General features: G+C 36.1%; 1 protein-coding gene across 1 annotated transcript; it reads right to left on the bottom strand.

Annotated features, from left to right (window-relative positions):
- Window positions 1-576: 576 nt before the first annotated feature.
- Window positions 577-3,360, bottom strand: LOC146993864 (uncharacterized). Its single transcript, XM_085826610.1, has 8 exons — window positions 3,059-3,360; window positions 2,445-2,976; window positions 2,106-2,364; window positions 1,651-1,998; window positions 1,233-1,529; window positions 896-1,140; window positions 729-816; window positions 577-624 (listed from the first exon to the last, which is right to left on the bottom strand). Exons 4-7 carry the CDS (start codon window positions 1,906-1,908, stop codon window positions 813-815), a joined length of 804 nt encoding a protein of 267 aa, XP_085682736.1. The 5' UTR covers window positions 1,909-1,998; window positions 2,106-2,364; window positions 2,445-2,976; window positions 3,059-3,360; the 3' UTR covers window positions 577-624; window positions 729-812.
- Between the last annotated feature and the right edge of the window lie 11,963 nt (window positions 3,361-15,323).

Genomic DNA, 15,323 nt, shown 5'->3' with positions numbered 1-15,323 from the left:
CAATTCTGTACAGTTTTGTCTCGGGTTTATTCATCACCTTTCTTCTCTTCGCTTCTCGGGTGATTTTGGAGGGGTTGTGGAGAGAGATGATCTCACTTCGGTCGAGGCTGCAGACCAGACTTTTAATGGCTTCAAAATTCAGCAACTGAGAATTCCGGAAATTCAATGAAAATCCTCGGACTTTGCAGCAAGTTTTCCCAGTGGCCATCTGGTATGCGTAGTTTTTCGGTCCTCCTGAAAAAATAAAACATCATGAGAAAAAAAGAGATAATAGAAAAACTTTCAATATTTTTGGTACATGTTAAATAAAGAAATTTTTTAAAGGTCCTTAACAGAGACAAAGGTTTTGATGACATCACCCTCCAGTTCATCCGTAAATTCACCCAGAAAGTTGCCCAAGGGGGGATCATTGCGGCCATTCGAGGCATAGATGATGGAGTCTGTGTCGTGGTACAGGACATCTCTACCCAACTTCTCCATTTCACTATACAGCTTGAGACGAGCCCAAGCTGTTGTGAAGGTCGCTAGGAAAATGTTGGTAGAGGCATCCTGCGGCACAAACTCCTTCGCAGATTCCCAGGAAATGGCAGCCACCTCAGGCGTGGGAAGAAAGACATCTTTGATCTAAAAAATAGAAGAGTCATGAGATAACAGTTCAAAATAGTCATAAGTTAACAGTTTGAAACTCTTTGAGTTTACAGATGAATAAAATCGGAAAGGAAACTTACTTTTTTAGTAGAATCCGCCAACATCTTATTGAAGTCTGGCACCGTGTGGACATAGGTCAGTTGGGCTTTGTTCACGTTCATACCCTATCTGAGTGAAAAAAAGCTATCATAAATCACAACGAATTAAAAATATTTATAAAAATTAAGTACAAAAGAAATCATCTTACCTGCCCCAGAAACTGTTCAGGGCCAACTTGGCGACTTGTCGACGCCCAGGGTTCTTGGAAATCTTTCCAGCGTCCAACTTGACGCCCTCTCTTTCTTCATACTGGCGAATGCACTTCAGTCTGGCTTCTTCTGTCACACACTCCGAAGGCCATCCGCTACTTTCCTGCTTGATCTTCAGAAACAGATCAATGTATGATCTGAACAGAGAAGTAGACGATGCCTGGAAATGGTACACTTCGTAAATCTAGAAAATAAAAAATAAATGTCAGTTATAAAAAAATTTTAAAAGTAACCTCTGAAACTAAATAAAGATTAAAATAATCTTTGAGTACTTACATGTGTGACGCGGTAACCTTTCCTTATCGCCAGCTTGACTTCCTCCGTTACCCACGTTCCGATAAGAGCTCTTTCATCGTCTGTGTGGGTACAGGAAGACTGAGACTGTAGAAAGGCGCAAGTCCGACACAGGGGGAACATGAGCTTCTTCCTACACCGATAGGGCAGTACCGGAAGATACAGATTCCGTGGAGGAATCACTCGGCATTGGATAATTCCAAAATAATCTTCCACATCTCTAAAGCTTTCCGTAATGATTGTTGGATGTCCTACAGGGTAGACGCAATATTTGTTCACCTGTGAAATAAAACAAAGTCAAAAAAACATACATAAAAATCAGAAAAAACACATCATAAAAATATACAGAAAATTTAGAAAAGTTTAAGTAAACATTTTTGAAATAATAAAAAGTACGAACCCAGGGATAGAGTGAGGTAAAATCCACATATTTTGCGTCTCCCTCGTGGAACAATTTGAGGGCATTGGTCCTTCCTCCAAAAAACGACTCGCGAGGATTGAGTCGATCCCTCAGATGGTGTTGATCCAGGAAAGCTTGGAGATCTGGATTTTCCTCCTTCTCTCTTTGAAATTCATGCTCCCACATTTCGATGACGTGGAAACCCTGGGTGCGAAGCTTTCTTGTCGTCTCTTCTGTCTTTTCTCTTAACGTTGCCATGGAAACCCCTTTTAGTGGATGTTACCATCGTAACACGAACGATACGATATAACCATCGTAACACGAACTACATCCGTGAAAGAAACAGCCCTAAAATAATACAAATATATTAATAGTGTTCCACATGTAAATTAAACATTAAAAGTGTAAAATCATTAAAAAGAATCATATAGAAATATAATTTACTTTTTACATACCTGAAACTGATAGACGGTTTGTGTTTCTTGGCAGAATCCGTCTACCGAGATTCCGGCGACTCTGTGCTCTCCGGAACCGTTCAACGCATGTTGAATCTGTAGGCCTTCCGAAGCAGCAACAAAGTCCAAACATCGGATCGAATCAGGGCTGTAATTCGTTGAGTTGATGTAGCCGTGTGTAGGCACCATGGCAATCGTGTCGGGTTGAATGTGGCCACTCCGATACGTTGCCATACAGGCTGACGCAATGGTCACGTATCTGAAAAGACAAAAATAAGAACGATTTAATGAACTGTAAATATGATTATTTTTGTATAAGAAAATGAGAAAATGACTTACTGGAATGGATCCACATTCGCCACATCCAAAAACTGGGCTCGAAACTCCAGACAACAGCGGCGAAGAATATCCACGTCCGATCTATGAATATAAAAAGAAAATGTTAAATATACGAAACATAAAATATAAAATTAAAGCAAGAAAAAAGGAAAAAACATACCTGCAATAGGCCAGCATCTCATCTTGAAAGTCAAACACATCCCCCTTGTGTGCTTCATGCCAGGACAGAAATGCTTGTCGGGCTGCAGTGCTCATGGTATCCGGGCTGTAGTACCGGGCTTCAGGCAGCGGTCCGACATAACTCTGGTTTTCCATCGAGTTAAAGAGATGAGGGAAGTATCCTTTCTTTAATTCGGTGAGACCGAAGCATCCCGGTAGTTTGGCCAACGCCATCGGTAAAAAGTTTAACGAGTCTATGACCCGAATGTTGAGACTGGGGTGTCTTACACTCATGATCATAGACCCGTTAGGGATCACCTCCGGCGCTGTACCTTGCTCCAAGAGCCAGGCCATCACGAACTGCCCATCGAACCTGTAAGTAAAAAAAAAATCATGAATAATATTGAAAGCATAGTCATAATTAAAGCATGCAAACTATGGTATTTTTAACTTACCCTTTCATGTTGTGTGCCACGGCTGTGAAGCCCTTGTGTTGTGGGGTGAACAGCCAGGCGCAGAAATCTTGGCATGCTTCGTAACCCGGAAACACCTTTTCAGTGCCGTCGGCATACTGAGCCACCGCGAAATTTACGAGATGCTCCCCCGAAGACTGGTCCGTTTTAAAGTCAAAAAAGATGAACTTGTCATCAGACTACTTCGGAGCAACACGTCGCAAATAACAACGGTGCTCAGCAGCCACGACAAACTGGCCGCAAGACGGACATTTGGTGGTACCGCTCTTATGCAGATCTTTAGGGCACTTACAGCGTTCAATCACTTGGCAGCAGTCCCTGCACTGGTATACCTGTAACGACAATTATTTTTTTTAAACATAACAATTTTGAGAAAATTATATGATAAATAACTTTGATCATTAAGATATATTTTCAAAACACTTACCCTATCGCAAAGTGAAAACTCTTGGTTTCCAGTGAGGGCTTTGTGTGCTGCATAACAGGCATCGGATCGGCAGAGACGGTCACAGTCAGGGCATCGTTGGGGCTGGCCTGGAAAGCAATCAGTCCTTAGGCATATAGGGTACGCATTGGCACATCTATGACTTTCAGGCATTTGGTAGGCCTTTTCACATGCTGTGCAATAATGGTTGCTACCAAAAAACCCTTTCAGGGACTTAATGACATCATAATGTCCATCGTGAAGCCACAAATTGATCCGTTGTGCCCTCTCTCTTCCTTTGTACACCACCTAAAACATAGACAAAAAATTTTTCTCTTGAGTTCCAAAAATCAAAGTAAAACCAGTTTTTAACATTTAATTGCATACATAAAGCGATCTAAAAATTCCTAATGCATTTAACATCGAAAGTAATTACATGCATATATGTTAAAGTAAAACAAAACAAAAAAAAAAATTCATCGTGAATTCATTTTTTATAGTTTAAAGTTTTAACATCTTAATGAATTGTGTGCATGCATAAAATGAATCTAAAAATAAAAAATTCTTCATGCATTTTTTTTTTTTTTTTACAAATCATATTTTTAACATCGAAGCGAAACGCATACATGCATGCATTTATACATAAAATTTAACGCAATCTAAAAAATTCGCCATGCATTCAGTTTTACAAGTTAAAGTTTTAACATTTAAATGATCAGAAATATATGCCTAAATGTTAACTTTTTGCAAATTATATTTTTAACATAGAAACAAATTGCCTTTGTGCATACATGTAAATAAAATCTAAAAAGTTAAAGTATTCTAAAAATAAAAATTTTTAAAAGTGAAAGTTTTAACGAATTGCATACATAAAATAAGAAATTAATCTAACAATTTTAAGTAAACTAAAATCTAATTAATTTTTACAAGGTATATTTTTTAACATCGAAGCGAACTGCATACATTCATGGATTCTATGCGTGAATACGCATAAAATATAATCTTAAAATTTAGAGTAATTCAAAAATTCACCATGCATTTTTATAAGACATATTTTTAGCGTCTAAAGAAATGCATGCATAAAATATAAATTTTATGTTAAATGTAAAATTAATCTAAAAATTTTTCAAGTTATGTTTTTAGCATCTAAATAAATTTCATACATAAAAATAATCTAAAAAATGTAACACAATCTAGAAAATTTACTATGTATTCAGTATTTCAAGTTATCTTTTTTTTTAACTTGGAAATGAATTGCTTACATGCATAAAATATAAAGTTAATCTAACAATTTAAAGTAATCTAAAAGATTCATCGTGCATTCAATATTTTCACGTTATATTTTTAACTTCTAAACTATTCTCTAAAAATAAATTCTCAAATTGAACAATTTAGAAATCAGTTTTTTTACCCATTAACATAGCAAAACGAATTGCATACATGCGTAAAGTTAATTTAAACATTCAGTGTGCATTTAAGATATAATTTTAACATGCAAACGACATGAACCTAAACTATAATGGTACTCGTTTAATTTTTCAGTCCGTTGAAAGCAATTTTTAAAAATTATTCAGGTACAAAATAAATTACCATAAACATAGTACAAAATAGAAAAGAACTAAAAAGTTACGATATGAAAACATACAGAAAAAATTTTAGGTAAGCTTGTATTTTAAAACAGATATATTTTAAAATATAAATATCTGGAGACAAAACTGACTTACCTGGTTCAAATTTTCCGATGAGAAGACAGCTATTTGAGTATCCAGATGGTCTTCAAATATAGCGATTTCAGTAAACGTGCAGGGGCCTAAGGGAACATTCGCAGCCATATGAAGTTCCTTTGCACGTTTCAGGAGGGCTGGTCGGCGACGATTTTTCATGGCATTGATGGCGGTCGTATCCTTATGTAAATTGGCCAACGCATAAACAATTGCTTTGGCACAACACAGTGCTTCCTTATCGTAGGGTATGGACAAAATTGACTGTTTCTTCAGTCTATCCACGGAGATATTGATGACTTTCCTATTACCACCGGCGCCCACAGGTCGCCTGATGGTGATCACGTCCACCGCGAATCCTGAGTCTAGCTCGATTTTATCCTTGGACTGCAGCACTTTCATCACAGCAGCCAAAATCTTTTCGACTGTTAAGGTCGAAACTGTCATTAAGGAAGTGCTGATAGGCTTGTCCAACCCTTCTGCTTGGATGCAGAATCGGATGAGGTCTGATGGGCCCAGATTTGCTGTTGTCCGGCGAATAAGTTGCTCAAACAACTCCCGGACGGTGTCAGGAATTCGGACCATCGGGATGCCTTGCAAGTTCTGAGGCAGCCGTTCCATATCTATACTGGCCCGGAAGGTAATCTCCTCGGCCTGATATTTATGGTTTCGTCGACGAGACTTCTCCGTGAGTACAATCGCCTCATCAATCTGGAAAAAAAATAAATAAGTTTCAGTAATAATCAAACATTTTCAAAATACATTATTTTAATAAATCATGCAAGAAAAGAAAAATATACACCGATCGTTCATTCGAAGCAGCTATATACACAGGGCCATGAGCTGATGAGGAAGAAGTCTAAAAATAAATAATAAATAAAAATAAATACATTCATTTTCTAGTTCTATAAAAATATTCTAACAGAATCATAACGAAACGAAAATTTACCTCAAATCCGGAATCCACATGATAGTACAGAGGCAAAATCAGGGGATTTTCCATGAAAATTTGATCCACTTCATCTAATAACTATTAAAATAAAAGTGGATTCATTCAAAATAAAATAAGCTCAAATGGTAAAATACATTCAGAAAAAAAAAAAAAAAAGTACACTACGAAAATACGTGTAAAAACTTACATCGTCATCAGAATCACGGAAAGGACAATCAGGTTCTTCAAATAACACCTAACAATTAAAAAAGTAGAATAAATAACGTGTTTAAAAATGGTAATCTAAAAATAAAGTAGAAGCAAAAATATACTTACATTAGATGCAGAAAAAACTCGTTTAGCAGACATTGTATAGATAAAATGAAAATGGCGCAAAAGAAAATCACAAAAAGGCAAGAGAACGTTCGCTCAGCAACAACCACAGTAGAAATGATTGCATTCGTCAACGCGAGCGAATATATAGGCGATGTATAAGAAACAAACACGCTGATTGGCTGAAATAAGATAGAAAATATTAGTGAGAATCTGATTGGTTGTTAAGATTGTATACTTTCGCCACGGCGGATGTAGAAAGCGTGAAGCGGTTTCGACAGGCTGCAACGTGAAAGAGATGACGTTTGCCTGTTTCCCCCAGCCTCCTGACGTCATGGTTGTTTTTCTACTCAACGCGATAATGTGACCTAGTTTGTAAGGTCTCGCTGGCATGGTGGTTTGGGAAATCGCCTTCCAAACTAAAGTTTGCGGGTTCGAATCCCGCTCGTGGAGCTATTTTTAAAATTCAATAAAATTTAATTAAAGGTAATAATTAAAATAATAACGTAGTAAATAATTAAAATACTTATTAAAAAGAGTAAATAATTAAAATTAATGACATACTAAATAGTTAAAATTAATTAATGTCAAATAATTAAAAATAATAAATTAAAAGTGATGTCATTCCAAACACGTAGTTCAAGATACTGTTGCCATAAAACCTAAAAATATATGTTCGTTGCCACAAAAAATAAAAACTTTGAGACATAAAATCGTTGCCACAGAATCAAAACGAAACTTTGATGATGTCATTCCTTCCATCTACGTCATTTCCGGTTGTCATGTGATTCAAGATGGCGGCGACCACGCCCCTTTTCTGTGACGTCACTTCCGCCTACCGGTTACCTCCGGTTACTACCTTCCGGCATCAAACCGGTGCACACATCTACTGCAAACATGCTGATTAAAAAGTTTTAATTAAAAGAAAAACAATCTAATAATAAAATACAGATCAATGTTTCACATTCAGAATCCATTTCCCGTACCCATTTGAGACATATAAATTATTGAATTATATCAGACTTTTAGAGAGTCATAATATAAAACTATTAAAAGTGAGACTTGGCCGTTCAATAAATCTCACAAATACTTCGTATCTGTCTCTAAACAAATGCATGGTATCCTCATTCATTGTTGTCGATCAGTATTAGCGTTTATCTCTGGTACCCTTTTAACAAAATCTGTGATAACTGCTTACTAGATTTTAAACAAACGTATGCAACTTATACAGGTTGGACTGTCAAATATATTGAAAAATTAGTTCTTCAGATTAAAAAAACAATTGAAATTCCTCTATGAAATATATGGGACATGGAAAGAGGTTTCGATTCGATTTTCAAAATTATAATTACAGAGTGAGATTATAATCATTACGAAAAAAATTCGAACAGATTTGTTACTTACTAGGTTTTTCGTAGACTGTTAAGCTATATATAGTTTTAAGGAAACCTAGGACTTTGTTATATTTTTAAATAAAATTACGCTGCCTTTCATAGGCACAGCGGTGGCTTTAAATTAAATTTTAGTTTTTTTATTCTCCGTTATTTGTTTTTGTTCTTTCAGGGTTTTTTTAGATTGTTATTCACCGCAAAAAATTAAAAACGTAATTCATAAGTTTGGTTTTGAAGATTTTAAAATCTTTCAAAAATGAATTGATTTATGCTTCCAAATGCTGAATTATGTTTAACTGAAGAGCACTTTTCGAACGTCCCACGGGAAGGTTTTTTTCAGTTAAGCAGATGTGGGCAAATAGAAGCCAGCTTAAAGGGTTAGAAAATCCGTTTTATTCGAGATTTCCTTCCTGTACGAAACCGAAGATTTATATCGTATTCCCCATTAAGACGGACAGGGTCCATGCGCACAGTAGAAACGATGTGCAGTGTTTGCTGAAATATCTGGGAAATTTCAATTTTGTCATTGTCACATTAACTATATAATTCCCAACTTTAGTGAAACCGCGGGCCGTCCGACAAGAAGTAAAATCGGTGATGAATGTCGTGTATTTAATAAAGAATGTACTAACAAATATTTCTTTGGCAATACAGGGAATAAATCAGTATGTTTACTGTGTCACGAAACGATAGCCGCATTAAGGAGTAAACTCTCAAACGGCAACACAAAATATTAAAAAATTTAAATTTACACACACACACACACACACACACACCATAAGAAGAAGATCCGCACAGTTAATTTTTTGATTCGACATGGATCAAACTACCAGGGTTCAACAATTTTAACACTGCTGCAAATAATTATAACACAATAACTACAGAGCGATATAAATGTGATTTCAAATAGTACTCAGAAAATATAGTTATGACATATTGAGCTTTCTTTCATACTCTAAAGCAAATACCCAAAAAAGAATGAAACTGATAGAAGGCGTTTATCAGGCAGTGCAATTAAACCAGTATTGCATATTCATTGAACGTTTATCAATAAGTTAACTTTAATTTTTAGTACTCATTTGATTCTTTGCTTTCCTTTATATATCTTATGCAGATATTAATTTAAATGGCGCAACATATATTAAACAAAGAACATATATAAAAACAAGAATCCTCCAACTGGCGGGGCCGTGTACTTATCCAAGATAATTTTAACGATGATTTTCAATATTAATGTTTACGTGCATCTTAAAATGTGGCCAAATGTTGAAGAATGCTTATTATAAGAGAAAGAATTGAGGTATAAATCAGCAGCCTCGTTTTTGAATTGCAGCCTCGTTTTTGTTTTTGAAAACTTTTAGTGAATGTTAAGTGAATAGTACTTTAATTGCAATGCTGCTATCAAATCCAATACGTTTCTTACATAGACATTTATATTTTGCTTCTTTGCAGCCAAAGCGAAATATGCAAATATCCTGCATGCACATTGCTTTCCGTTCACAGTAGCGGAACGATTGCTGAGAACACGTTTGGGATAACACTTTCTTGCCATTATATGTACAGTCCCTTAAATATCCGATGAGAACATTTCTGGCAATGTAAACAAACCAGCAATTGAAGTCATTGATAAACTTGATTCGCTGCTTTTGGCTGTACAAATTATGTACGTCAAAAGTATCAAATGCCTTTTTTTAAAGTTCTCAGGAACGTCCCTTTGCTAATATTTATAAATAGAAGTTCTATATTAAAAATATTTATAGATTTTAGAACTGAAATTTTCAATTTAGTCAACAACATTCTAAAATTTTGCAGGAATTATTGTAGCAAAAAGAAAAATTTATATTTGCTTGGTTTTATTAGATGTTAGCTATTTTTCATTTCCTATACATGTAAATACGCAGTTTCATTACAATGTAAATATATCAGTCAGTTTTTAATAAAAATTCATTCTTGAAACGTTTTTGTAGTGGATTTTTAAATTGCGACATATCGACACATTTTTGTTGTAGTATTAGAAGTGCCTGTTTAGAATACTCACGACTTGACGAATAAAAGAAATCAAGAAATTTTAAATGCAAATTAGTACCGTGTTCAAGCTACTGACATTAGTAAAAATGTCTACATCTTGGAAGACTTCTTCGATCTCTTCTTAGTTGCGCAATCTTTCGATATATCTGCACGATTGTTCTAATTATGAGATTGTGAACGTTGGTGCAATGCTAAAAATTCAACCTTTATATCCTATATACGAAAGACAGATCAAAACTCTGACGGATAACTTCAATTACTGGTCATGATCATGAAATAATTATATCATCCTCATGTTATGATCATAATGCAACTCAAATTATGATTACCTATAAATTTACTTCCCCTACTGATTTTAAAATCTTTAAAATATTTTCTGTTGATCATATTTCTATCATGTATATAGGGAAGACAGTTGCTACAGCCTTGATTTCCTGCTCGAATTCTGAAGAAAGCTAGTTAAGTGTACAGTCTCTTTGCATCATGGAGGCATTAGAATGTCTATGCTTTTAATTGGTTTTGTTTAGTTGATTATGGCAAAATACACTAGGTCTATCTCAATAAGTGAAAGTATGCATTCGCGGAGAATTTTCTAAATCAAGCTGACTAGTATATACTTTGCACATGACGGAAACCCTCACCAGTGGCTGAGCGGTAAAGACGCTGAACACTGGTAGTTCGGTCCGAGGTTCGAATCCTGCGAACGGGCTGGCTGCATGGGCGTTTTCGTAGTTTTCCTCATGTGTAACGTGTATATGAGCCAGTTTCCCTTAGAAAGTCCTCCACGAAAGCATCCGTCCCTTTAGACAGATATCCCTCGTGTGCTTTGCCATAACTGAATAATCCAATCCAATCCACATGAGGGAAACCTAGGAAACGCCCATGCAACCAGCCCTTTCGTCTGGAACTAACCCAGGTCGGAACTGTTAGTTTTCAGTGATTTTATCGCTCGACCACTCGTAGGGGCTGAATTCCATCGAACCAAAAGTCTTCGAAAGAAGATCCAATGTCCTATCATCGGACACAGGCTAAGAGTTGCGTCCTCTGAAATATTCTTCAGCAAAAAGAGAGCCGAATTTTCCCTTTATCGTGAATGAAATTCTCCCATTAGACTAATAGAAAAGACTGCAATTTTATCGAACAACGTTAAAAATTCTCTTAATATTTTCGTATTTCTCAGATTTAAGAGAATCACTGAGATTTCGCGAATGTAATTTCCTTTCGCGGTTACCAAACACATTCACAAATTTCTGATATATGATATTTATTTTCCATCTTATATGCTGAGTCATACACTATCTTTAAGTACATTTAAAACTTTACTAATTAAATTTACTCAAATAACATATTTTAAGGTGTATCTACTCTAGAGTCTGAACATTAAGTCTGAGCAACATTTAGCCTGGTTTTGTATCACAGAACTTACGCTCAATTGTTAAATGAACTCCAGAAAATTATATGTACTTAGACTTTTGTGTCCACACTGTACGAGCCTATACGTTTGTGGATGAATCGTTATAGAAGGAGTTTCTGTTCAGATGTTGAGGAATAAAAATCAAGCATTCATTTTGCAAATTAATAGCGTAACTCTCACGCAGATACCAATTTCCTCGCAGCACTTCGTGACTAATTCCATTCCTTGAGCTTTTTAAATAAGGAAACACATTCATTTCCATCTGGAATCTTGTGTTCAAAAATGAAGACAAATGAATTCTGTGTTTCGAATAAGCATAAAAGAATTTCATATTTAGAAAGTTTGTGATTACTATTCATAACTTTCGCTACCACTTGCATTTTGAGGCGTTCTATACTTCTTTGTTCATGCAACAATTTTGGCACACCTCATATCAGAAAGTTGCTCAAATATATAAATATATTTCATATCAGAAAGTTATACATGTTTAACCGCACTAGAAAACAGCTCACCTTGATTATTCTATTTCTATGCCGCCCAACCGGGATAGCGGCTAGCTGCCTATGCGGCATGAGGCACTCTAAATATGCGGCAAGACAACAGTCTTCTCCAGAAGTTTGTGGTAGTGGAAGAGAGATGGGAGAAACTCGGACCCCTTCTAAAGGGATGCCACTTTAAAATTTAGGCCGGAACTGAAGAAAGCTCTACTGTCAACTCTATGGTAAGCAACGTTGTTTATAAATTAGGTTCCCATGCAATTTTCGCTATATCAGGTTAACAAAATGAATTGGGTTTCCGAATTGATGGTGCAATATATAGCTACGACCTTCTATAGACTGAGCATCTTTAAGACAGTATTTCATAGTAGAAATCTTGCGTTCAGGGAATACTTTTTGACTTCACTTAATTAGCATTGTTATGGCATTAATTATTACGGCAACCATTTAGAGAAATTTTAAGATTTTACTGGTTACAAGTCCAATTTTATATTATTTTGATGATCATTAAAAACGAACATGTGTAACTTCTCTGAAAATCTACAAACTCGAATATAAATCTTATTCAAAAGTTTGAAGTTATATATTTGATTGTTTATATAAATTTGTATTGCAATCATTGCTGGCATACTTTATTTTCAAAGTTATGCTTTTATTGCAGTTTGAATAATGACGACTCAAGTCTCAAAATTTAAGAGTGAAAGCCTAGTAATCAAATGCAGATCAACGTTTTGTCACAGTCAGGATCAATTTTGCTACCTAGTTGAGTCATGTAAATTGTGCGAGACTTGTAGAGATTAATATAAAAATGTTATAACGGAGACATGGAGGAAATCTTAAAGTACTTCTTTTCAGTTTCTAAACAAATGTATTGTTACGAAATGTACAGGCTCGGTAAGATGGCTTCCCCGCAAAGCAGTTTTAGGGCTGCCATCAAATGGCAAAGGAGGGCAGGGTTGCCACATTTGGCGGGAAATCGCCCATTTGGCGGCAAAACTGGCGATATACCATGGACGGTTCGAGAACCTTCTGGAACGAATTCTTACCGGTTTAGTCCAGAATGTTCCCGAACACAAGCCGAAAGCTATATAAACCGTGCTGGTCTGCAATCAAAAAAAGTGTGTCTCTCATCGAGAGAGTCTGCGTCTCTCATGGAGTGAGTGTGTCTCGTCTAGCGAGTCAAACCCTGCGGAGGCGATCGCGTTGACAGCCGGCCAGCGAGTGCCGAGTGGGTCGTCGAATGCACCGAAAGAGTCTCGTAGAGTATCGCGGTTAGTGCATCGTCGAGAGAGCGTGTAGAGCTCCGGGAGCGACTGAACCGAAGAGTCGGAAGACGTGCTCGTGGGTCTTCGAGTGCATCGCGAGTTGTAGCGTGGAGAGTGTCGAGAGTACGTTGAGTTCCGAGAACGACCAAGCAGAGTCGGGAGCTGTACTCCGGAAAGCAGAATCGGGTGCTTTGCGGGAAGCTGTCTCCACTGTAATAGCCTGATAACCTGAAGACTGTGTCGCTGATCGTGTCACCGTGTTTATAGTAGATCTTTGACGACTGTTAAACGTGTTTTGGAGCTGTCCTGACAATACTGGCAAATAAAGTGTGTTTCGATACTTCATAAAGTGTCGTCGTTATTCGCTCCAAATCTACACAAACCGCGTACGAATGTGAAGGAAGGAAATAATGCAACAACTGGTGTCAGAAGAATAGGAAAAACGTTCACGTTCATTGCTACTGATGAATATTAGCGTGTCATAACATTTTAAGAAAATCTAGGAAAAGACTAAAGAAATGAATGCAGCTTGTGAAATTATACCTATTAATAAAAAACCGGTATCCGACTTGTTACTTACCGGTTTTTTCTTATACTCTTGCGGTATATGTATTTTAAAATTACGTTGATTTACAAAGCAAAAATTGAACAATAGTTCTTTTCTGTTTAAGTAAAACTGTTTGCTTATTTTAGGCTGAGTGGTGATTTTAGAATAAATTGTAGTTCTGTTGTTTTTACTGTTGGACTTTGTGCTTAAATTGTGTATACCCTTTGCTGTTTACCGCAACAGTTGTTTGAAATTATCCCGTCACGCCCAATGATCTATTTAAGATTCAGCTACTTTTAGACCGCTCCTCGAGAATAATATCTTAAATCACTTGCCATTGTCTGATTTTCTCTTACACATGTGGCTACACCCTCAAAAGCGGTTTTTTGAAACGTTATTTTTCACCACATGCACAGGAGTCTGATGAAGAGAGATTTCTTGCATAGAGATACGTGGGAACGGGACTGTGCCCCGTGATAAACCACGTGATATGTCTAGAGAGAGGGATTGGAGGAGAGTCAACTTTGGGGAAGAGGTTGTAAACTCTTCTGCCTGTATTTGCTGCGTCTCACCATTGTTGCCATAAGTCTTTAGTTGTGACCTGTAGTTTTAGTTTGAGGTGAGAACCTGGCTTGAGGATGCTTATTTTTTGGCATTGATTCCCTGTGCTGCCTCCTTGGCTAATATGTCAGCCTCTTCGTTTCCTTTAATACCAACATGGTCTTGGTCCAGATTATAAAGAAGTGTTGGCCTTGGGCATTGGATGACTTTTTAAGAATTTCCTGAGCTAATGGTGGTCCGTTTACAGATTCTCTTCATCTAAAGAAGCCACATTCAGAAGAGGATTTCTTCCCATTTCTAAGATATGCAATTAAGAACAAGCATTTGAGAAATAAAATTACAAAGTTTATTGACTTTTTGGCTGCTATAAGTCAAGAGCTATGTAGTGTAATTTAACCTTCAAAGAAATGCTCCAGCAATAGCAAAATAAAGCAATTAAATGCAGATATAATGTACGCGGGCGTACCTTTATAGGAAAGAAATAAGCATCGCAAACCATATGAAGTACAAAATAGGTCACAAGTAGGGTAAAGGGCTCCTATCTGTTTACTTCGGGTAAGTAATAGGTGATCCCCTACATTTCTATGTAACATAAGGTCACATTACCTGATAAGTAAATACATATAATAAATAATCATCATTGAGTTGGTAAAGTATCAACAATGTAATGTGTCATAGTATGTAATTCGTGTAATATAATTATTGTAAAAACACACGTAATTGCATACAATGAACTGACAAAAATAAGTTGGCAATGTATCAGCATATGTATGCAAATATATCTAAAAGTACATAGTAAGTATAAGTATGCAGATGAAGGTTTATTTTTTTTTTTTTTTTTTTTCGTTTTTGTTTTTGTTTTGTTTTCAGACTTATTTATTTATGTCTTTTTTATTATTTTATATTCTTTTCTATTTCTGACAGCTGTTTGTAAGAAAAAATATGTAAACAAGTCATGATTGTAGGCATGATCTATATACTAGAAATAAGTTGCTTTTAGCCACCTCAATTTATAATGTCGTGATAAATTTTTACATGCAAATAACAATGTACTGCCAGACAATAATGTAATTTCTGAAAATCAGTTAACACAAACATACGTTACAACACATAATGAATCGTCAAAATTGAGCTG

The sequence above is a fragment of the Stegodyphus dumicola genome, chromosome 11, assembly GCF_044657685.1.
Source record: "Stegodyphus dumicola isolate Sdum_Otavi_A_Nest chromosome 11, ASM4465768v1".
NCBI lineage: Eukaryota > Metazoa > Arthropoda > Arachnida > Araneae > Eresidae > Stegodyphus > Stegodyphus dumicola.
Note: the sequence above shows the minus strand (reverse complement) of the source record. Positions and strands in the feature narration are given on the sequence as shown.